General features: G+C 41.2%; 1 protein-coding gene across 3 annotated transcripts in view; it reads right to left on the bottom strand.

The window, feature by feature from the left end:
- STX8 (syntaxin 8) overlaps positions 1-23763 on the bottom strand; it is a 205232-nt gene that overhangs the window by 167989 nt on the left and 13480 nt on the right. For all 3 annotated transcript variants that reach the window (XM_055406979.2, XM_088828898.1, XM_088828899.1), the window contains exons 3-4: positions 17848-17942; positions 8101-8211 (exon numbers count right to left, since the gene is read on the bottom strand). In XM_055406979.2, coding sequence (XP_055262954.1) covers positions 8101-8211; positions 17848-17942 — 206 coding nt within the window. The remainder of the gene's footprint in view (positions 1-8100; positions 8212-17847; positions 17943-23763) is intronic.

Raw genomic sequence — 23763 nt, forward strand, 5'->3', positions numbered from 1 at the left:
TCCAAATCAATGCTAATGGTAATGAAGGGTTATCTATTTGGCTAACGGGTTTTCCTTTCCTAACCCATGGAGAAAAAAAATAATTGGACTAAGTGACTACAGAGACGCCTTCAAGTGACAATCAGTCTTACAAGTACACACCTACCTGAAAAATCTCAAAGGACTACGGTGTCAAGTTTGAGACAATTTTAAGATATTTAAGAGCGCTGTTGAAACATCCTACTTCGCAAGCTCCACATTAGGACTTCCCTAATACTCCAGTGGTTAAGAATCCACCTGCCAAAGCAGGGACACAGGTTCAATCCGTGGTCTGGGAAGATCTCACATGCTGCAGGGCAACTAGGCCTGTGCACGCCAACTATTGAGCCCATGCTCGCACCAGGAGAAGCCACTGTAATAAGAAATCCACACACTGCAACTAGACAGGAGCCCCGACCCGCCGCAACCAGTGAAAGCCCTCACAGTAATGGAGACCCAGCACAGCCAAAAACAAATATAATTTTAAAAAATGAAGCCTGTAAAAAACAAAGCTCCAAGACATATAAAAATTATACATGTAAATACCCTTTGACCTTCTAAGCACTTAATTAGAGATTAGGACTTTCACACCATGAAACCCCTTACATATAAGGATATGTACCACTGCATTTTTGTAACAGAAAAAAAAGTACAGGTATTAAGTACATACATATATACACAATGTAACAGAGTGGAAACAACACACATATTAATAGGAGACTAATTCAATAAATTATGGCAGCACATACAATGAAATACTGTAAGGCTACAAAAATCAATGACAAGACTTCGTGTTGGTTTGGGAAGATCTCCACTATATTTAGATGATAAAAGAACATTGCAGGATAATTTGTGTAGTACACGACCATTTGCAGGATAATTTGTGTAGTATAAGACCACTTGTGTAAAAGATGGGGGGAAATAAGAAAATATATTCTTATCTGTTGGCATAGACTTAAGAGAACCCTAGAAAGATAGACCAAAGATTATTAACACTGATATTTATGTTGCGGGTGGGACACAGAGGGAGGGAGGCTTCTCACTGAACATTGTTAAGTGCTTTTAAAACATTTCAGCTACGTGAATATATGACTTAAGCAAGACACACCCTCCTTCTTCTCCTATGGCTGTTTGGAGTCTGGGAGCTTTTTTAAAAAATTATTTTTAAATGGAGGATAACTGCTTTATAATACTGTATTGGTTTCTGCCATATATCAACGTGAATCAGTCACAGATAGGTATACATATGTCTCCTCCCTCTTGAACCTCTCCTCCCACTCCCATCTGTCTGGCAACTTTCTACAAGCATTCTCAACCACGAGAAGGGTCGGTCTGAAGATGAAGACACAACAAAGACACGGCAGACTCGGGATCACCACTGGCTGTAGAATTAACCACCTCCCTCAGTTCTCTAACTTGGAGCTTATTATACGGAGCTACTTTTCCTTATGTAAGCAGTTTTGAGTAGAATCATCGGTTCCTCATGGCTGCTGCTGCTAAGTCGCTTCAGTCGTGTCCGACTCTGCGTGACCCCATAGACGGCAGCCCACCAGGCTCCCCCGTCCCTGGGATTCTCCAGGCAAGAACACTGGAGTGGGTTGCCATTTCCTTCTCCAATGCATGAAAGTGAAAAGTGAAAGTGAAGTCCTCAGTCCCGTCTGACTCTTCGCGACCCCATGGACTGCAGCCTACCAGGCTCCATCGCCCATGGGATTTTCCAGGCAAGAGTACTGGGGTGGGGTGCCATTGCCTTCTCCTCATCATGGCTGAGGGCATCGTAATTGGGGTATCAGTGCCTGAGTGAAACCAGGTGCCCCTTTGGCTGAAGGTAAGAACAACAAGCGCCATCTTCTTCAGACCTTTCGGGTGCTTTACTTGGGCCTCCTCCTCTGACTGCCGCAGACACAACCTCCTCTTCTAGTTTCGTTGTACATACCCATTTGAGCTTAATTTCTCTGTCCTGTGTTTGTTTCCCCTGCCCAACTGAACCCTTTTAGAACAAGTGTGACTGTACAAAAGAACACACCCCACCAGGGTCACCTCTCAGGCCACCTCATGTGCCTTTATTAACTTCTGATTCTAATCTCTGCTAATTAAGTAGGCAGACTATGCCCCAAAGTTATTTATCTCTTCAGCAAACCACCCAAGATAATCAGTGAGGTAGAGACAAGCAAAGTGTTGGCGCAAGTCCCATTTCATTTTCTTGCGAGTCTAGACAAGACTACATTTCCCAGCCTCCCTTGCAGGCAGATGGGAACCACGAGACTGGTTACAGCCAATGGGATGCTACATATGACACAGCGGGCAGCATGGAAGAGGGGTGTGAGACCTCTATACCTTCTCTCTTCTCCTCTCACAGTGAACATGGAGGTCTTGTGTGAAAACAGCACAGCTGTAAGATGGGAAAACCTGCATCACCATTTGAAGAGAGCTGTCCCAGAGAACCACCAGATTTTATGAGGCAGGCAGAAAAACTTCTTCATCTGGTAATCCTGTGAGGGTCCCAGATTTTTTAGTTACAGAACCCATGCTATCCTATTCTGACTCAGTCAACCTTTCAATCAACAGAAATCTGCTGAGCGCCTACTATATACCAAAATCTGCTGCTGCTAAGTCACTTCAGTCGTGTCTGACTCTGTGTGACCCCATAGACGGAAGCCCACCAGGCTCCCCCATCCCTGGGATTCTCCAGGCAAGAACACTGGAGTGGGTTGCCATTTCCTTCTCCACCAAAATCTGCTAAGTCTCTATAAAAGATACAGGAAAAACAAAGACTTTCATTAAGTGAGCAAGTATCTACTAAGCATTGTGCTAGGTTTCAGTCCCCATCCTCAAGGTATTTAAATTTTAGATGGAGAAACAAAATATACATTTGCAAAATAAATATAAACCACATGACTTTCCTAGCTAAATCACTTCCCCACTAATACTCCCTCAAAGCACAATATATGTTTCTTAACTTATTTTACTTATTTGAATGAATCTTTAATTCACGTCTGTCTCTCTCGCTGAACTGTAGAGAGCTCAAAGGCAAAAAATAGATATTTTTTGTTGTCTGGAGCTTTATGCCACCACACTCCCTTTACCAGTGCTTGGCACGTTGTTGGCACTCAAAAATTTTCTATTTACCACACTTTCTTACTCTAAGTTTTTTTTCATTAAGTTACTGGAGATATTTAATATTCTCGACTGCACTTAATATCACCTTGGTTCAACTATCCTTGGGTTCACCGAAATACAGAGAAAAGCAAATCTTTACTGATTTTAGCACATCCTTTACCTGTCAGATGACCTAGCAAATTAGTGTATTTCTGGGACAAAAGTAAAAGAGATAAATAATTATGGCTTATCCATTGTCTCACAGGTAGTGAAGCAGTTGTTTATTCCTTGGCCATTTCCTACTTCTGGAAGAGTACGCTGGTCATGTGTTCATAACTTCAAGCAATAGAGAGTATAAATTAATAGTTTTTAGGAAATCTCAATACTATCAAATATCATCCTTCTAATAAACCAAGTTTTAAATTGAAAGAAAACATTCAATGATCTAAAATGGTAGAGGAGGAACACTTTTAATGGAATATTCAATGTCAATTTTTCCTCTGTCTCCCTTGGCTGCCAATATAGTGCTATGAAATATAAATTCAAAGGATCATACTTTTTTTAAAAAAGCAGCTCCATGAAAAAGTAAATATATGAAATTAAATGTAAAGCTTACATTCTAAGAAAATGTGAATATTTCGTTATCATCTTCAATTCTTTGATTTTAGCAGTTGGTCTTCTTGTTAATATAGCACTCCTGACCCATAACAACCATCTCAACCTCTAAATAACTTCCTATTTCCTATAATCCTCCATATAGTTGGTGGTGTGAAGATTAAAGCTTAGCCAATTAGCCACCCACTACAGCCTAGTTAATCACGTAATCTTTGAGATGGTCAGGGAGCAGTGGAGTATGCAATGATTTTCTTTTTCTCTCTCTCTCTTTACAAAGATTTAACTAATTGTGAGACTTAGCGATGCTCTCGAATAGAAAGGGCAGTTGGGTTTTCAATCAGAAGCTGTGTCACCGGTTTATAAAGTTAGGGCTTATCTTCTTCTAAGAGACATTGTTACACAGAGACTTCTTTAACAAGTTTCCAAATACCCTTAATTAGTCAACTATTGCTTATTTAGACCCGAGTCTCACATCAAGGCTTACTGTGTGAGAATAATGATCAGTAATCCGTAAGGTAAAAACTCAGATTCCGTCACATGACAGCTACACATTCAATTATGGGATTGCTACACTCGTGTCTGTTTAAGGGAAATGCTAATCTGAAGTGAAGTTTGACAATGCTCTCCTCTCCTTAATAAGACCACATATGAGGAGGAAGAGAAAAGGGGAGGAAAGGGAGGGGAGAAGGACGCCAGGAAATGAAGGATGGGGAAGAGAAAGACAGAGCGCAAAGGTTTGGGGTGAGAGAGCAGGAGAAGGCTAAGGAAACGGGAGAGGAAGATGGAAGAGCTCAGGAGGACAGAGAGGCTCCACCAGTTCTCAGGGAGCCCTGGCTGGGTTAACCCTTGCAGTGTTGCTGCCAGCTATTATGGGGCTTTGAACGCCCAATGAGCAGATTACCGCCAGTTCTCCAACAGTACATGCTTGCTGATAGTCTAGCATGAATGACAAAAGGTGCCAGAGAGAGTAGGTCCAGAACATTTTCAAGTTCTGGTGAGGCCTTCTGATGTCTGTGAGTCATGACCTAAAGGAAAGACATGAGCCACCTACCTCCCTATCCCCCTAGCGACAAGGCAACCCACGTTGATATCAACAATGACAGGAGCCATCAAAAATGCTGGAGGAATCCAGAGATTAGAGAAGCAACCAAAGATGCTGGAGGAGCCCAGAACTAGGAACTGACCTACAGGAGGACTGAAGAAACCTCTGTGAGTCACTGGAGACATCAGAGCAGGGGGAACAATGAGGTTTCTCCAGGGACAGAGCTGAAAGGTCCCTGATGAGGTCTCAGAAATGACTGGACAACCAGGAGGCAGGAGAGCAAGGTTGAATCAGGAACCCAAACTGGTCACCTCTACAACTGAATTCAGACCCTCATAAGGACAGATCCAAACAAAAGAGTTATTCAGGTGTGGGAAGCTGGGGAAGGATGTGGGGATTCAGGGGTGTTAGTCACTCACTCATGTCCGACTCTGAGATTCCCCGCGGACTGTAATCTGCCAGGCTCCTCTGTCCATGGAATTCTCCATGCAATACTGGAGTGGGGTGCCATTTCCTTCTCCAGGGGATCTTCCTGACCCCGGAGATTCAGGGGGTAGGAAAAAAAGGCAAAAATAACACCCAGGTATGGGCAGGTGAGTGAAATCAAAGACTGGAAACTCTGGCCTCAAATCTGAGACAATCTGCTTCCAGCAACCTACTTGACCTTAACCAGTGTAAAGTGTTAGTGTTCACGTACTCACTCACCCACATACATACTATCAAACTCTGAAACTGATTAGCCTTAGGATCTAGTGCAAGTTACTTGACCCCTCTGAGCCTCAGTTTCTCTTCTAAAAGGTGGGATGTTAGAAAGATCTCCTAAGCATAGGCACCTGTAGCATGGCACAGGGCCTCCTGGCTTGGAGAAAACACGCAGCAGCTGCTAGCCACCAGTGCTCATCAGACCCCATGAGGGAAAGAAATGGTTTCAGTGTTTTCTAACTGTTCTCACCCCACCGGAGCTCCCCAAGACTACTCACTCATTCAGACTCTGCAAGTATATTGTCCGGACACTTTTTTTTTTTCTTTAACAAAAATTTTTTATAAGTCTTGTGGGTGATTGAGTGCCATAATTAAGAATAAGTGATATAAAGCAGTATTTGAGCTGGAAGGGGCATTCAAACCAAACTGAGGATCTTGTTAAAATACAGATTCCACTCAGGAGGGCAGAGGTGGGGTCTGAGACCCTGCATTTCTAACAGGCACCCAGGTGAAGATGACCCGACTCGCGAACAAACAGTGCTTTAAATAGCAAAGAAAGATTATCACAGGAGAGAAGAGGAGTGACCAAAAACAAAAAAAAAGAGAAGGAGGTGACAAGTGATAAAGAAATTCTTATACACTGAGGTTTAGGGAAGTCATTCTGGCCTAGAGATTTTCATGGGGGAGGAAAAAGATGAGTTAACTTGACTTTTATGCTAAAACAGCTTGTTTGTGGCTGATCTAACATCCATTGTACATCTGCTCTATTTATTAAAGAAAAGGACACACTGACCTGAAGTAAAGAAGGTCCATGTTAAAAATAAAGATGCAATGCCCCTCTTCCTGGGATGCCAATGATGGGCCTCCTTTGAGGATAAGCGACTCCCTTCCCAGGTGCCAAGGCCATGCTGACTCCCTGTGTATGTTCTGGTCTTTTTCTTTTTTTTAAACCTTGAAGAAACGTATCCCTGACTCGTTTAGTGTTCTTTGTTCTTGCAAGATATAAAACTGTGCTAAAAAAACCCCGGAATCTCTGGACAGTTTCTCAGACCTGGGAAGCTGGCTTTGAGGCTGATCCTCAGTTTGGCTCAAATAAAACTTTTCTACTCTTATTACTGTTTATTATTTTCATTAACAAGGGAGAGAGGAACCAAAAATCAACCATACATCCCCTCACCCCACCCCACAAAGACCTAAGGCCTAAACTGGCCCCTCAACACCATTAAATGACAGTGAAGAAAAGCAGAACCTGACACACGGGAGGCTCTTACGACACAGTCACCTCCACGACACAGGAGGAAGATTTCCATATCTTCTCCTCCCACCATCACCTCTCGATACTGGGAACTTCCTCACCCAGGAAACTTCCTCCCTCGCCATGATACTTTGAGCTCGCTTCTCAACTTCAAGGTAAAGGCCCATGCCCGCAGACGGTACTCTCTCCTCACCTTGCAAGACCTCCTTGCTCACGGGTTGTTTTTCAACAACCCTGAATCACCGCTTTCACCCTCAAACTTCTACTCCTGAATCCGCCCGAGAAGGCTCGGGCACCATGATGGATCAGCCCCGCTCACTGGAGGCCTCTTTGTCCATTTACAAACCCTGTCTAGCACCCAACTCCTCCTTCCCTGACTTTAGGTCTTAGATCAAAGAAACAACTCTAAGATTTCCTCTAGCTTCCTGGAATTTCATCACTTCCTCTCTATAAATCTTGAATCCCAAGCTTCTGAGAAGACTGGAACGGACAAGAAGCTGCTCCATCCTCTTTGGGTCACCCTCTGGCAGTGATTCTCCAGCCTCTGACTGCAGACTAGAATTACGTGGGACCACTCTAGGACCACACCTTCCACGCCCCAGCCCCCATTAAAATAAAAAACAAACCATCGCCCTTGGGAAGCCATATTATTCCTAACCAGGAACAAGCTGCCGCCCCCACAATGAAGACCCCGTCCCTCCTGGGGAAGGTGGGGAGAGGCAGGTTTCATCCTGATCTCACTTGTGATGGGTCCCTTAATGCGGCGAAGGGGGTTCTAGAGGCAGCCAGGGAGGCCAGTTCTAAAGATGTCACAGTTTATACTTTATTAACCTCAACTCAAAAAGCTGGACCCTCCTCTGTCTGAGTCTTCCACCGGAGTCGGATGCAGAGCAGCCGACAAACTCTGTCGAGTGTGAATCACGCTCTGGCAAAGATCAGAGAAGAAGCCAAGGGCCCCCACTCCTCTAGTCCTATAAGTCATAGACTACACAGCCTTTAGGACACATTTCTGGTCAATTAAAAAAAAACATCATTTCCCAACACAGATAAGAACATGATGTCCAGAGTTTAAAAGGCAGCTAACACAGCAGAAGCTCAATCAGGGAATGAAGAGACATTTTCTGACTTTGTCTGTATTCTATCCAAATAACCATCTTCCAAAATGGGATTCAGCTGAATGTACTTGGTTTACTCAAACCCAGAAACTTAATGAAAACCATGCTGAACAGAAAATGACAGTCAAGCACTACAAATGAACAGACAGGATGTATTTTACCAGATAAAGAAATTAAACCCTTCAGGAAACAACTGTAATCGCTGCAAGTAAGTTTCACCCGCTGCTTAATCCCTGTAAAGGAAAGCATCATACCTGATAAGATCGGGTTCTGCACCCTCGTTCTTAAAGGAGGCCAGAAGTAGTCTCTCTCGAGTTACAAGATCATCCAAGAGGTTCTGTCTTCGGTCTCCTTCGAGCTGTGTTCTGCAGGCGACTCGTTAAGGTCCAAGAGTAGGTGAATTACCTCATTTGATCTATTATGTTATTAACCGAGCTCTCCAAGTCAGAGGGGACTGTTACAGACTTGAATCAACCCTACCCTGAAGAGGCCTGAGCCAGCGCTCTCCTGCTCTGATCTCAGCCTTCACTGACCCTTCCAGGAAAGGACCTGGACAGACCCATCGCAGAGCACTTACAAACACTGAACCGGACCCTCCATGTGAGATCATTCACTGAGAAATACAGTTGGTAAAAACGATTTTCCTCCCAGTGGCCAACCCTGAAATGTTCTTCTCTATAGCACACTGTGGCTCAGGGAATCCTTAAGTTCTGAGTGCTGGTCACAGTGGTCAAGGGTTTTTCCTAGACATTAATACCTAAGATACTTTGTTAAAAAGGAAAAAAAAGAAAAAAGAAAAAAAAAGCTTTCTTTGTTGCCCTCTTTCTTTCATATTATTAGCACCTATTAATGCACCTACAATATATGTTGTAAAGTGCTACTTTATACAGATTTGCTCTAAAAAAAGCTGTTATCATCAGCTCACCAAATACTCTGCATGATGTTTAATAATTCTAAACAAAATTACAAAGCAATAAACATATTTTAATATGTTAATCTATGATCTGTGCTAGACTAGGGGTCCAAAAGCCTACTAGTTCTGTTTTGATCATTACCCATGGTCTTGACCAATTACTTCAGTGTTTTGGATCTGTTTCTTCAGATGTCCCCCAGGTAATCTCTCATACCTTTTCCAGCACAACTCATGGCCATGGTTTTCCCAGTTCCAGTTAAAGAGTGGGACTACTGCTTTGGATTTATGGATTTACAGACACTTCTTTCGAGAGGGATATTAAATCCTGCATTTAGGCCCCAAAAGTTTGAGAACTTGGCAGAATATAGTAGTTTTCCCTGGGTGGGAAAACCACGGCCCAGTGAATCTACTTTTGTTGATAATTTTGAATAGAAAGAGCTGGATAGCTAGCAAAAAAAGCAAATAAACCCATAAAAAAATGTTCCCCGGTAACAGATATTAGCTAGAAAAATCATAAATCTCCCCTAAACCAATGTAACTAAGCAGTGTTATTGACTCTGGACATTTATAAAATAATAATGGATACATTCTCTCAACATTCCAGAATGCCCCGATTTCCTGAGAAAAATGACTACTATGGCTTTTCCATCTCCTACTTGACTACGGTCACTAAGAACCCATCTTGGAAACAGTGAAGCAGCAACTGTAACTAAGAAACAGTGAGCAAGCCCTTCCTCTGTACTAAGAGAAGGGCCAAATATTAGCCTTCTGGTCAGCGCAACATCAAACATAAACACCAGTGTGTTTCAAACCAGTGGTAAACTGTCAATAAAGCAGAAGCAGCCCCTGGGGAGGGGCAGAGAGGTGGGGAGGAGAAGGGACAGAAGCTATGACATAAATTACACAGGACAAAACAGGAATTGTAATTGTGGAAATTACTAATTATATCACAGTGCTGATTAGCCTTGTCTTCCATTCTATGCTCAACCTACTCTGGCAACCTGTGGTTTTGCTGGGATTTCAGTTATCCAATCTTCCAAGTGAGCATAAACTCAACAATAATCCAATATTACAATTAAGCAGATTACAGATCTGACTGGCTCAGGGGTTTAAACATAAGAAATAAAATTATAGGAGTATCATTTGAAAACGCCTTTGGAGAACTTTCTAATACTCTAGAGTAAGGAAAATCTTCCTAGTTGAGAATGTCAACCCAGAGGTCATGAAGGAAACTATAAATCTGTATAAAAACTGTAACTATCTGCAAAATAAAAGTACAAGTGGCAAATTAATAGTGGCAAATTTTAAAACAGAAAAGGATATAACAGGGCATTGGGGGAAAAAAAGACAAGAATTATGCTAATAAACTGAAAAAAAAATGCAGTTTTACATTAGAAAGAAATGCAAATTGAAACATACTGTCGTTTTTTTTGCCAGCCAGATAAGAAACCATGACAGAAGGCTCTGGAAAGGGCTGAGGAGCCAAGCACTCTCAGACACACCCCATGGGAAGGGAGATGGGTTCAGCCAGTTGCCAGACTGTCTTCTACATACCTCACGAAATTTACAAGGCACATTCTTTTAACAGGAATTTCTCCTAGAGATACTTTCACAAGACTATACAAAGATGTAGGAGCAGGGAATTCCCTAGTGGTCCAGTGGCTAGGACTCCGCACTTTCACTGCCCAAGGTCTGGGTTCAGTCCCTGGTTGGGGCACTAAGCTCCCACAAGCCACCATTTAGTGCAGCCAAAAAAAAGACGTTCAGTGCAGCATTATTTATAATAGCCAAACACTGGAACCATTCTAAGGTTTGTCAATAAGGAAACAGCACACCTCGGCAAGCACACCACATACTTACTAACTGCTACATAAATTATTTGATATGGAACAACCTCCAAAATAAGGTGTTAGACAAAAACAAAAAACAGCAAAGAGCTAAATAGTGAATAGTATGCTCCCACTACATGCATTAGAAACATATGTTGGTATATACACAGAAAATTTCTCAAAGGATACAGAAACAATTGCCTCTAAGGAAAGGGAACCGGGGTGTAAGGGTGTAAGGGAGACTTCCTATCCACTGGGTATTGTTTTGGACTGTTTGACTCTATTAAATGCTAACTAACAAAACGTTTCAGAACCAAACATATGATATGATCCTTCTGTAGTCAAAAGCATTTTATATTTACATATACACATATCTGTTCATGCCTAGAAAAGACTGTGATAATAGGAACCAACCACCAACACTGTTAACTGTGGAAGAATGAGCTAGAACAGGATGGGGACGCGGAAGTGAGAGAAGAGTAAAAAACTAACAACAGAAAATGTATGGGTAGACGGACTTCCCTCGTGATTCCTGTGGCTGTGAATCTGCCTTGCGATGCAGGGGATTCAGGTTTGAGCCCTGGTTGGGGAATTAAGATCCCACATGCTGAAACTACTGAAGCCTGTGTGCTGAGCCCATGGACCACAACTAAGATCCAACAGAGCCAAATGATATTTAAAAAAAAAAGAAATTGACAGGTGGAAAGTACCTTTTATAGAAAAAGTAAAGGCAAGTTTTAAAATTTAGCAGACACTGAATTTAAACTATTAATTAACCAACAAAGGACATCAATTTTAAGAGCAGTAAAACTTGGTGATTATGTTTTGAAGAGGAGTAACTGGAGAACAGAATCACGGACAGTTGATGCTGGGACAGGTAAATCGAATCTCTCGTTCACCCGACCGGAAACCATGGCACCAGTGGGTGAGTGCCCAGCTCTTTTTCACCACCTCGTGTGGGGCTTCTCTACCCTGAGGCCCCCAGCACTGCTCACTCAACTTTGCCACTTCTTAGCATCCTGTTAATAACAATACTGATAATATTAATTCAGACTATTCCAGAGATCCCCTGTAAATCTGGAACACCTGGAAAACCAACCAATCAGGAACACTCACTCTGCCTCCTGGTTTGGTTTTTATTTTAATCTATTGAGAGAACAGAGCATAAGGAAATGGGGGATAAGAGGGAGCTGAAGAGAATAAAAGATGCACAGCCCTTCTGCATGGCCCACTTGCCATAATGGAAGTTGTTGCTAACGAGAGGGCAGAGAATCATCTGGAAGGTAATGACACTCCATGGATGTGGGCTCATGGTAGCTGGGGGGAGCGAGTACAGGGTAAGGTAGGACAAGCAGAAAACAGGGCAGATGGTCATGAGGCCAGTGCTGGGACCTCTTCCATCAACTTGGTGAATAACCAAGGAGGAAGATCAGAGAACAGACAAGGAAACGGAAGATCTAACCACCACAGTACTCTGTCATTGGCCGGACTGAATTTACATGTAATTACAACCAGTAAGTACTCTGTCATTGGCCAGACTGAATTTACATGTAATTACAACCAGTTCATGCAAGGTTGCAAATGAAACTAGATCCTGATTTTGCATCACTGTGCTTCAGAGTCCAGCTTCTCTCCTATAACCTGGGAAGCACTTCCAACCTAGGATGGAGAGTGGTGAAGATGGGGCTGGACCCAGGGAACACCCCATTCCCTCCCCCACTTCCAGCTCCTGGAGTTTCTCCTTATTGGTATAAGGCATGAGAATTTAAGTAAGTCTTCCATGCAAATTAATTGCTTTGGAGAAGGGTAATTACTTCCAGAACCACAAGAAGAATTGCACAGAGACAGTTTAAGGTCCCAGAGGCCAGAAGATTTTTCTGGCTCACATAGCACTTCAACTCTTTCATTTTTATTTATTATTTGCTTTTAGGGGGAGTCCCTGGTGGCTCAGATGGTAAGGAATCTACCTGTAATGCAGGAGACCTGAGTTCAATCCCTGGGACGGGAAGATCCTCCAAAGTTAACAAACTCTACTGAGTGTCTATCATGGTCCAGCCTAGGTGCCTACCTTTCTCAAAGCGCTGATCACATTTTGCAAGTAGTATTTTAATACTATCATTATCTGCATGCCTGGAGGTACCCTCCTTATGTGTTATAAACTCCATAAAAGGGTACCTGTAAATTCTCCACATTAACCGTAATTTTAACAGTGATAAAATGGTAAGCAGCAGTTAATACTCGAGGAGGGCTTACTTTATGCAAAGCACCTTCTATGCATATAATTAATCCTCCCAACAATGCTATAAGCTGGATGTACTTTATCCTTTTTTCACAAATTAAGAAAACAAGGCACAACGAAGTTAAGTAACTTGCCCTCGAAGAGTTGAAAACTTTTATTCAAAAACAACGATTATGGGGGAACTTGTCCTGTGAGATGCTTTAAATATAGCATTTTCTTCAACTTTCACAACAGCCTGCAAAGCAAGTCTGATTATTCCTACTCTGTAGATAATGAAACTGAGGTCAAGACAGGCCACGTTGCTCTCTGGCCTTGAGGCAGTGGTGGAGCTGGTCTTCAATCTCAGTTCTGTTTGCCACCAAAGCCAGTGTTGTTTCCAGTGTTCCAACAGTGCCCAGACTTAGGGGTTTCATGGAGCAGCAGTATTTCCAAACAAACTGTGGGGGTGGGGAGGGGGGATTTACATAGACCGATTATATACGTTGCCATCTAGGCAAACATTCCAAAAACCACAACAGACAAAACTCTCATCTGCTTTTACTACCATGGTGAAAAAGCAAGATGTTAACACTCAAAACCAGAGAGAACCATGTAACAGACTATAAATCAGAAAATTCCTACTGAAATAAAAATGACCTTGTCCTTAATTTTCTCACAATAGCAGACACCAGTGAAAACTGTCATGGCCAGGTGCAGTGTTTTAGAACCGCTTCCCCACTGCTGGGGCACCCAGGGGCTATTCTTAAAACCTATCCAATGAGCTCCTCCACACCTGCATGTATCCATGTATCCAGGTTTGTTACACAGGTCATCTCTCCTGCCAGCTACCTGTCTACTCATCTTTCTTCCCCCCAAAAAACAAAGTGGAACAGGGTTATGTGTCCATTTTTTTTTTAAGATTATTTTTTCTATGTGGACCATTTTTTAAAGACTTTATTGAATTTGTTATAATACTGCTTCTTTTTTTTTTGCTTTTACTGGCTGCAAGGCATGTGGGATCTTAGGGTTTGAACCTGCATCCCCACTATTAGAAGATAAAATCTTTACCACTGACCTGCCAGGAAAGTCCCCTTATTTATTGATTCTTAAAAATTAGTTCTCCAGGACTTCTCACAAGAGACCAAAATAGCTTTTGATACTGAAGTCCTTTGTAAAGTGATTTTCAAAAATTCTTTTCAAAGTACTAAAAGTGCTGCCTTGGAAAAACCCAACAAAAAGACAAGCTTCGTGTAAAACTAATTCTAAGAATAACCTTAGTGCTACCTGAAATTTCCTATGCGACCTCCTGTTGCACATAGCTTTTCTCAACTGGTGAGACCATTATAATCACTGTCTCCAAGAAGCACTGTGAATAGAAGTTAATGCTTTTCAGCAATTTTCAACTCTCTGGCTGCAGGACTTTGGATTATGAATTGCAAGCTAACTGATTCGAAAGCACGCCACTTTCCTTTTAATTTCACATTTATTCTTGCCAGAGAAAAACACTTTTTCAGGAAAGAGCAATAACATCTTATGCCTAACATCCCAGAATTTAATTGTTTGGAAGGCATTTTCATAGGACTTATCTTTCTGGCAACTCCTAGTGTTCCTTGGAAAACTTCACGAATGCAGAGAGGCATAAATTTCTTAAGTCAGGTACCAGAAACTCTCGACTGCCCAACACAGTAAGGAAATGTGGTTTCCAAATATTCACATTAAAAAAGTCACCCCACATTAATTATGCCTCAAGAAAAAGGATTAAAAAGTCACTCTCTTGGCGATTTATGGACACACATTTTTCTAAGAATTACAACATCATAAAGTATACCTAATAAACCACAGTGAAGACTGTTTAATCTTTCTGATGATTAAGAAGGGTCTTGAGGATTTGCATTATAAACAAGATTTGTCTTGGCATTACAGCAACACGCCAAGTAACAGGGAATTCTCGCTGAAGACAGATCATGTGACGGGGGACTGTATTCTATCACTAAAGTAGAATTCAGCTTTTAAACAACTGGCTTTGGGTCCAGACAGCCCTGCATTGGAATCTTGGCTTTCCATTTCTCAGCGGTGGGGACTTAGGCAAGTTACTTAAGCTCTTAAAGATTCTTCTCCTGGGTGTGAAAATTCCTTTGCTGGAATGCTGAAAGTAAAAGTTATTAATTTACATCAGTGACTTGAGGCACAAGCTGGCCTTGGCCTCAGTACCTTTTTTTGTAAAGAAGGGAAAGAACCCACCCAGTCTAATAATACGAGGCTACCAGGCCTGACAAGTTGCCATCTGATACATCTTAAATCTGGATGATAACTGCCCTAGAATTATCTCAGATAACTGCCATAGAATTATCTTAAATGTTTGGGAAGAGGAAGGTCAGAGAGAGGGAATATGTGAGAAACAAGACAGTAATTAAATAGAGGCCTTAGTAATACAGAAGCTACCTCCTTCCCGTTCTAAGAAACGGTCTTCCTGAAAATCCAGAGGTTAATGAGTGCCCCCTGGTGGCTCAGATAGTAATGACTCTGCCTGCAATGGAGGAGACGCGGGTTGGAAAGGTCCCCTGGAGAAGGAAAGGGCAACCCACTCTAGTATTCTTGCCTGGAGAATTCCATGGGCAGATTAGCCTGGCGGGCTACAGTTCATGGGGTCGCTAAGAGCGGGACATGACTGAGTGACTAACACTTTCACTTTCCTATAGGGTGATTCTCTAAATTTCATCCCTAGCTTTGGTTGCTGTTCCAGTAGAAAGAGGCCCAATTATTTAAAAACAAAACAGAATCTTCAAGAAAGCTGTTATATTCCAGTTGAGTGTTTGATTTCTCCTAGGAAAGTCTAGATTATTCACATGGTGGTCCTTAAATACTTTCATAATATATTTAATAACTCGGTTCAGTATTTTTAAATGTCTGGTGCTTAATTCAGCAAATTCTGAGATCATCACGAAACCAGAGGCCACAACATTTCAAAATATGGTTAGACTGCAAGCATTTAGAAGAACAAAGTCAATTATTATTGCACCATGCTTGGTACGCCTTATAATTAATAACTAGCAGAAATTATTAATAGAAGAAAGTAAAAGTTATTCATTTACATCTTCTTGCACCATAGGTTTAACACGTAAATATTATAAGATGTGCTATGTCTGGGGGTTTCCCAGGTGGCGCTAGTGGTAAAGAATCCGCCTGCAATCCAGGAGACATCAGAGACACAGGTTTGATCCCTGAGCTGGAAGATCCCCTGCAGGAGAGCATGGCAACCCACTCCAGTATTCTTGCCTGGAGAATTCCCATAGACATAGGAGCCTGGAGGGGTACAGTTCATAGGGTTGCACAGATTTGGACACAACTGAAGCGACTCAGCACACACGCACACATTATAAGATGAATAATAATCAGTTCAGTTCAGTTCAGTTGCTCAGTCATGTCTGACTCTCCGCGACCCCATGAATCACAGCACGCCAGGCCTCCCTGTCCATCACCAACTCCCTATTAGCAAGTACAGTTATTAATATTAAATCAGGAAACAATATTTAGCTATGTTTCTAATATACGATTTAGGTAATACTAAAATGAGTTTGCACACCTCGATCCCATGTGCAGACTTCCAAGCACTTGGTAGAGAAAACAGCTCTGCTAACTTGAGGTCAATATATTAAAACTTGTGGATTTTGATAAAATAAAAATTCCTTACATAATAAACTAATTGGGCAGTAACAAACCATACCAGACAGAGGGTAAAGTTACAAACTGAACATATCAAATGCTCTAATTGTGTTAAAAATAAGGCCTCAATTGTTCACTGAAATTAAACTTTTATTTGAAAACTTACTGGGTAAATAACTGAATATTAGAAATCATGCAACTATCTAAACCAACCTCTCTGGTGACTTGGAGAAAAATACACTTTTACAACACCTTCTATTGTTTTATCTAAAAACCTACATTTTCACCATGCTTAAAATTGGGCAGTAACAACCCATTCCCTGAGAGACCAAAGTCTGGGTCTTTGGTATGAACCATGGATAAAGGAAAGGGATGGTAAGAGGCCCAGTTTGAGGTCAGTTGTAAACTCAGATTTAAGGGATTAGTTTACATAACAGGTCACATATATTTTCCTAAATTTATCAGATCATGAATTTCTAAAAAATTTAAAGATTTTAATACTTGACAACGTCGGTAGGAAGTAGAGGTGATGTCACAACTGACTTCACACAGGTGCCTCCTATCAGTTCAGTTCAGTTCAGTCGCTCAGTCGTGTCCGACTCTTTGCAACCCCATGAATCACAGCACGCCAGGCCTCCCTGTCCATCACCAACTCCCGGAGTTCACTCAAACTCATGTCCATCGAGTCGGTGATGCCATCCAGCCATCTCATTCTCTGTCGTCTCTGTCTCCTCCCACCCCCAATCCCTCCTAGCATCAGACTCTTTTCCAGTGAGTCAACTCGTCGCATGAGGTGGCCAAAGTATTGGAGTCTCAGCTTTAGCATCAGGTGCCTCCTATACCCCCACCTAAAAAACCTCCCAAACCAGGGGTACTGCCACTTCTAGAACATAAGGTGAAGAAGTCACATCTCAATAACCTACATAATTGGGGAGGAAAAAAGTACGGTTTATACTGGTACGGGTCACTTGGAAAAGAAAAGGAATTGTTCAAAACTCTGGGCACTGCACTGAGCAGAATCACGGCTCAAGAGCATCATAGAAGGTCTCCTGCTGGACTACTTTCACCGCAGTCTAGACAGGTAGCAACGCGGGGCTCGGTGTAAACACAGCACTAACAGAGAACATGAGCTGCCCGCACGGTCAAGGTTACACCCAACTAAGTCAGTTCTTGCTGTGCGTCTTGCTTCGCCAGCATATTCACTGTAAAACATATAACGGACCCTCAAAAGAGAAATCGAGATTATAGGCAATATTTTAGAAACCAGGTCTTCCTCAAGCTGTGGAAAAAATCTGGGTGGCCCAGATTCCTTCCTTTCTTAAAATAAGACTGCTTGTCCTCCCACTCTAGCAAGAGGTGGAAATGTTTACATGGATACATCTGATGTGTTGCCACAGCTCTTAGCAATAAGTCCTTCAAAAGGGCGATCTTTTCCTTCAGTTTCTGCAACAAAGCTCTGATTGTCACGGTAAGCTGAAAAGAAAAGAACACAGCCTAAGTATGCTAGTCCAGAGGTGTGGAATCTCCTAAAAATATCATGTAAACGCTGCTTTACAAACTGATTCCATCAGGGGAAGATTGGAAGAGACATCAAGACTCCCAGTGATAACTCAAGATTGTATGGAATCTTAATGGTTGCCTGGGCCTGCCACCCATCTAACACTTATACCCAATCCTATGACCTGACCAGGTGGTAAGTCTGTCCATCTATGAACCCTGACTTTGCTCTCACAATCAGCTGAATTCTGGCCCTTGAACATCTACCTTCTGATCTTATTTGTTTACCAGGAGCCACACAGGAAATTGCATGTACCCCATCTTTGTTCACCAGCAAAAACCCCACAGTTCCCTCACCCACACTGCAAAGAAAAAGATGTCAAGTCCCATGGCCATCCTGTACAGTCTTCCCTAAACACACTGGTATCCTTACAACCCATTAAAAGTTTTATAGCAGCATGGCCTTTCTTTACAAGAGGAATGTTAACCACACATGACTCTTTTTTCCAGGAGTGTGTGAATTTTCTCCAATTTACAAACCCAGAGTCAAGTTTTGTTTGTGACTCTAAGTGCTGCCTTAAAGGGTGGTGGAGAGGTGGGGGGAAAGCCTCTCAGGAATTTTAAAATATGAAAAATAAAATCAACCCTGTGAAGTAAACATAGTCAACCACGGATATAACCGGAGGTATGTTTAGAAAGACAGGATTGTCACAAGTTTCATTTGCTACCTTGTTAAAAGGAACAATTATACAACTGCAGTGAAGCAGGGGCTCTCTCTCCTTAGATTAGTGGGGTCACACAAGGAAAACACAGCAGAACAGCAGAGGCTGGCCAAGGACGACATACATCAAGCAACCCTCAAAGGTGTCAGCAGCCAAGAAAAATCTAATCGTAACTGTTCTAATACCTCTGGGAACCACGGAAAAACCACCCACAGTGTCTATGGGGAAACGCCAAGGAAGGCAGATCTTTCCTCATTCAAGAAATAAAAAGCAAAACAGACAAAAGAACAATGAACACACGCGCGCACACACACACACACACACACACACACACACACACATTAGGTCTAAGAATCTACAGAATTAAAGATCAAAAGCATTTAACAGATGAAAAAGTATGGAGTCACTAAAATGTATGAATAACATCTGAATTTGTTAACATAGAAAGATATCCATCGTAATTTATTAAAAGAAAAAGAAATCAAGTCATAAAATGCAATGTCACTCACATAGAGAAAAAACAACCCGGGAACTAAAGACATCAAAACATCAAGTGTGGTTATCTCTAAGTAGCAGGATTTCTTAATATTTTATAAGAAAACTATTATTTTCAGGAAAAAAAATTCTGTTATGAGAATTTGACAGAAGCCTTCCAAAGCACAGAAAAGGATGAAAGCCTAATTCATATTTTAAGCTAACACAACATTGGTAACAAGCACTGACAGGAGATAAGAGAAAAAAAATAAGCCACCTGCCAATCTCCCCTAAGGATTATAAATGTAAAAGCCTTTAAAAAATATTAGCAAAGCAAATTCAGAATTACATTAAAAATGACAGTATGCCATCACCAAACAGAATTTATCTGAGTAATTTAAAAATACTTGGATGTTAGAAGATCTAATAATACAGCTAATAGTATTAATAACTAAAGTTATTAGTAGTATTAGTAACTAAAAATAGAATAAACATATGATTAATACAACACGGGGGAAATTAATTAAAAACATGACAAAAACAAGGAAAGAAAACTCAGAATGGGTCAGTGCTGCCTCAACTGCAATATTATTTAACTTTGGTCTAGTGTTCTAACCAATGCAATAAGACAAGTTAAAGAAATACATAAGGGCTGGAAAGAAGGAAATGAAATTATCATTATTTGCAGGTTAAAAACAGTCTACGTGGCAGTTAAGAGGATCAACTGAACAATGACTAGAAAAAGGTAAAGAATTCATGGTGGTGACCAATCACAAAATGACAAAATCCAGGGCATTCCTAAATTCAAGTAGGAAGAACTCTTCTAAAAGCTATTTTTAAACATCACTAACAATATCAACAAAATCTAAAACATATCTAGCAGAGTGCCTGGCCTATAGTGACTGCAGGAAATACCGCTGAAGGAGTGAGTGAAGGGGAAGACTCAACGCCGCAAAAATGTAAATGCTCCCCGACTGAATCTACAAATATACTACACATCTATCCAAAGTCCCACGTGCAGTGCCTTTATTAGAGAGGAGGTGGTAAATGAGGCACAGCACAAAATTCTTCTTAATGAAGCTAGGCAGAGCTTCCCTGGTGGCTCAGTGGTGAAGAGTCTGTCTGCCAATGCAGGAGACACGGGTTTGATTCCTGATCTGGGCAGATCCTACATGCCGCACATGGAGCAACAAGGCCTGTGCACCACGACAGTTGAGCCTGTGCTCTAGAGCCTGGGAGCTGCAACTCCTAGAGCATCAGAGCCTGTGCTCCACAAGGAGAGACGCCACTGAGATGAGACGCCCACCTACCAAAACTAGAGAGTAGCCCCCACTCTTCACAGCTAGAGAAAAGCCTATGTAGCAGTGAAGACCTAGCACAGCAACCCCGCCTCCCCAAGTAAACTAAAGCTATGCAAAACTGCTGTTAGAGGACGATAAATGAAGGGAAATATAGAAAGATCAAGGATATGTGTTACAAAGGGGGCCTTAAACAACCAGATGTTAAATCTTTATTAAAAAAACTACAAGAGTATGATGCAAGCAGTTACCAATGGCTTTATTAGAGAAAAAGAACAGAAGGTCCAGAAACAGTGCAGTTGTGTAAAAATTCAGCGAATGAAATAGGAAATATTTCATACTTGGGTGGGGATTAATAATTTAGCAAATGGAGAAAAAATTACAATACACAAAACAAATTTCAAATATTGTAAAGATTTCTGTGTTCTAAAAAAAGATTAAAAAAGAGGAGGAAAGTTTAAAGAAAATTTAGGTAATTAGACAAAGTATTTCTATTAATATAATCCCTGAATATGAAAAGCCTTTCTAACTACTATCTCCCCTTCTCCTATAAGAAAAGGCCATGAATAAAACGTGATAATTTCAAGTAAAACTTAAAAACAAGTATGTATATTTTTAAAAAGTCATTTATAAAATAAAAATCCAAGTTAATAGAAAAAATATTTGTACCAAATGTGCCAGATCAAAGCTTAATCAAAGCGTAGTTAACAAATAGGTAAGAAACACTTGGAAATTAAGAAATAATAAGCTAGGTTAAGAACATGTATAGGAATGTAACAGGTAATTCATAAAGGAAGATATACAAACATCAAAAAAATATATGAAAAGATGCTCAATGGCATAAGTAACTTTTAAAATGTATATTAAACTACTGTATACTTAACAGAGAACATTTTTTTTAAAGTTCATCAGAATTGGTATAGACATGTGAATCTGAGACATTTTTAGAATGCTTAAAATTTTATACAACCTAAATCTAGAGAGCCTACATTGAGGAATTTAATCTAACCTGGGCAATAATTCAGCCACACGGAAAACTCATTTTTATAATTCAGTTCAGTTCAGTCGCTCAGTCGTGTCTGACTCTTTGCGACCCCATGGACTGCAGCACGCCAGACTTCCCTGTCCATCACTAACTCCCAGATCCTACTCAAACCCATGTCCATTGAGTCAGTGATGCCATCCAACCAGCTCATCCTCTATTGTCCCCTTCTCCTCCCACCTTCAATCTTTCCCAGCATCAGGGTCTTTTCTAATGAATCTGTTCTTTGCATCAGGTGGCCAAAGTATTGGAGTTTCAGCTTCAACAACAGTCCTTCCAATGAATATTCAGGACTGATATCCTTTAGGATGGACTGGTTGGATCTCCTTGCAGTCCAAGGGACTCTCAAGAGTTTTCTCCAACACCACAGTTCAAAAGCATCAATTCTTTGGCGCTCAGCTTTCTTTATAGTCCAACTCTCACATTCATACATGACTACTGGAAAAACCATAGCTTTGACTAGATGGACCTTTGTTGGTAAAGTAATGTCTTTGCTTTTTAATATGCTATCTAGGTTGGTCATAGCTTTCCTTCCAAGAAGCAAGTGTCTTTTAATTTGATGGCTGCAATTACTATCTGCAGTGATTTTGGAGCCCCTCAAAAATAAAGTCTCTCACTGTTTCCATTGTTTGCCCATCTATTTTGCCATGAAGTGATGGGACCAGATGCCATGATCTTAGTTTTCTTAGTTGAGTTTTAAGCCAACTTTCACTCCCTTCTTTCAATTTCATCAAGAGGCTCTTTAGTTCTTCTTTGCTTTCTGCCATAAGGGTGGTGTCACCTGCGTATCTGAGGTCATTGATATTTGACGTTTCTCCCAGCAATCTTGATTCCAGCTTGTGCTTCATCCAGCCCTTAGTCAAAAGGTTTATTGGGCTTCCCAGGTGGTGCTAGTGGTAAAGAACCCGCCTGCCAATTCAGTAGACGTAAGAGATGCGGGATAGATCCCTGGGTTGGGAAGATCCCCTGGAGAAGGGTATGGCAACCCACTCCAGTATTCATGCTTGGCGAATCCCATGGACAGAGGAACCTGGTGGGCTATAGTCCATAGGGTCGTACAGAGTTGGACACAACTGAAGTGACTTAGCAAAATGGTTTATCATCAGAAGATGATACTGGCTGAATGGATCAGGGATCTAAATGTAAAAAACGAAACCATGAATTTGCTAGAAGAAATCAGGAATAAATTCCTTTATAACTGACAAGTAGCAAAAGCTATAAGTGAAAATGCAGAGGCAATTAAAAATTGATAGTCAACTTTATTAAAAAAAAAAAACTAAAACTTTCATATGACAGAAGCTACCATGGCAAAGTCAAGCAACAAATGATAAAGGAGAGGAAATAATTACAATATATCAGAAAGAGCTAATCTCCCTCATACATAAAGAGCACTTAAAAATTAAAAAAAAAACAATAATCCAATAGAAAAAAATGGGCAAAACACAGGGAATTAATTTACAGAATATATATATATATATATAGTATATTAAAAAGCAGAGACATTACTTTGCCAACAAAGGTTCGTCTAGTCAAGGCTATGGTTTTTCCAGTGGTCATATGTGGATATGAGAGTTGGACTGTAAAGAAAGCTGATTGCCGAAGAATTGATGCTTTTGAACTGTGGTGTTGGAGAAGACTCTTGAGAGTCCATTGGACTGCAAGGATTTCCAACCAGTCCATTCTAAAGGAGATCAATCCTGGGTGTTCATTGGAAGGACTGATGCTAAAGCTGAAACTCCAATACTTTGGCCACCTCATGCGACGAGTTGACTCACTGGAAAAAACTCTGATGCTGGGAAGGATTGGGGGCAGGAGGAGAAGGGGACGACAGAGAATGAGATGGCTGGATGGCATCACCGACTCTGTGGACATGAGTTTGAGTGAACTCCGGGAGTTAGTGATGGACAGGGAGGCCTGGCGTGCTGTAATTCATGGGGTCGCAAAGAGTCGGACACGACTGAGCGACTGAACTGAACTGAACTGAACTGATATATATATATATATATAGTGCTTAAGAATGTGAAAACATACTTACTTCATATCATGAAAAATGCAAATTTAAAACTGCACTGGAAGGTGAAGGAGATTAAGAGGTACAAACTTCCAGTTATAAAGTAAGGAAGTCAAGGGAATATAAGGCACAGCATAAGGAATATAGTCAACAATATTGTAATAATTTCATATGGTAAGATGGTAACTAGACTTATCTGGCGATCACACTGTAATGTAAAAATATATCAAATCCCTATGCTGCATACCTG

This window comes from Moschus berezovskii, chromosome 20 (genome assembly GCF_049115385.1).
Source record: "Moschus berezovskii isolate FMDL1 chromosome 20, NW_MosBer_1.0, whole genome shotgun sequence".
Classification (NCBI taxonomy): domain Eukaryota; kingdom Metazoa; phylum Chordata; class Mammalia; order Artiodactyla; family Moschidae; genus Moschus; species Moschus berezovskii.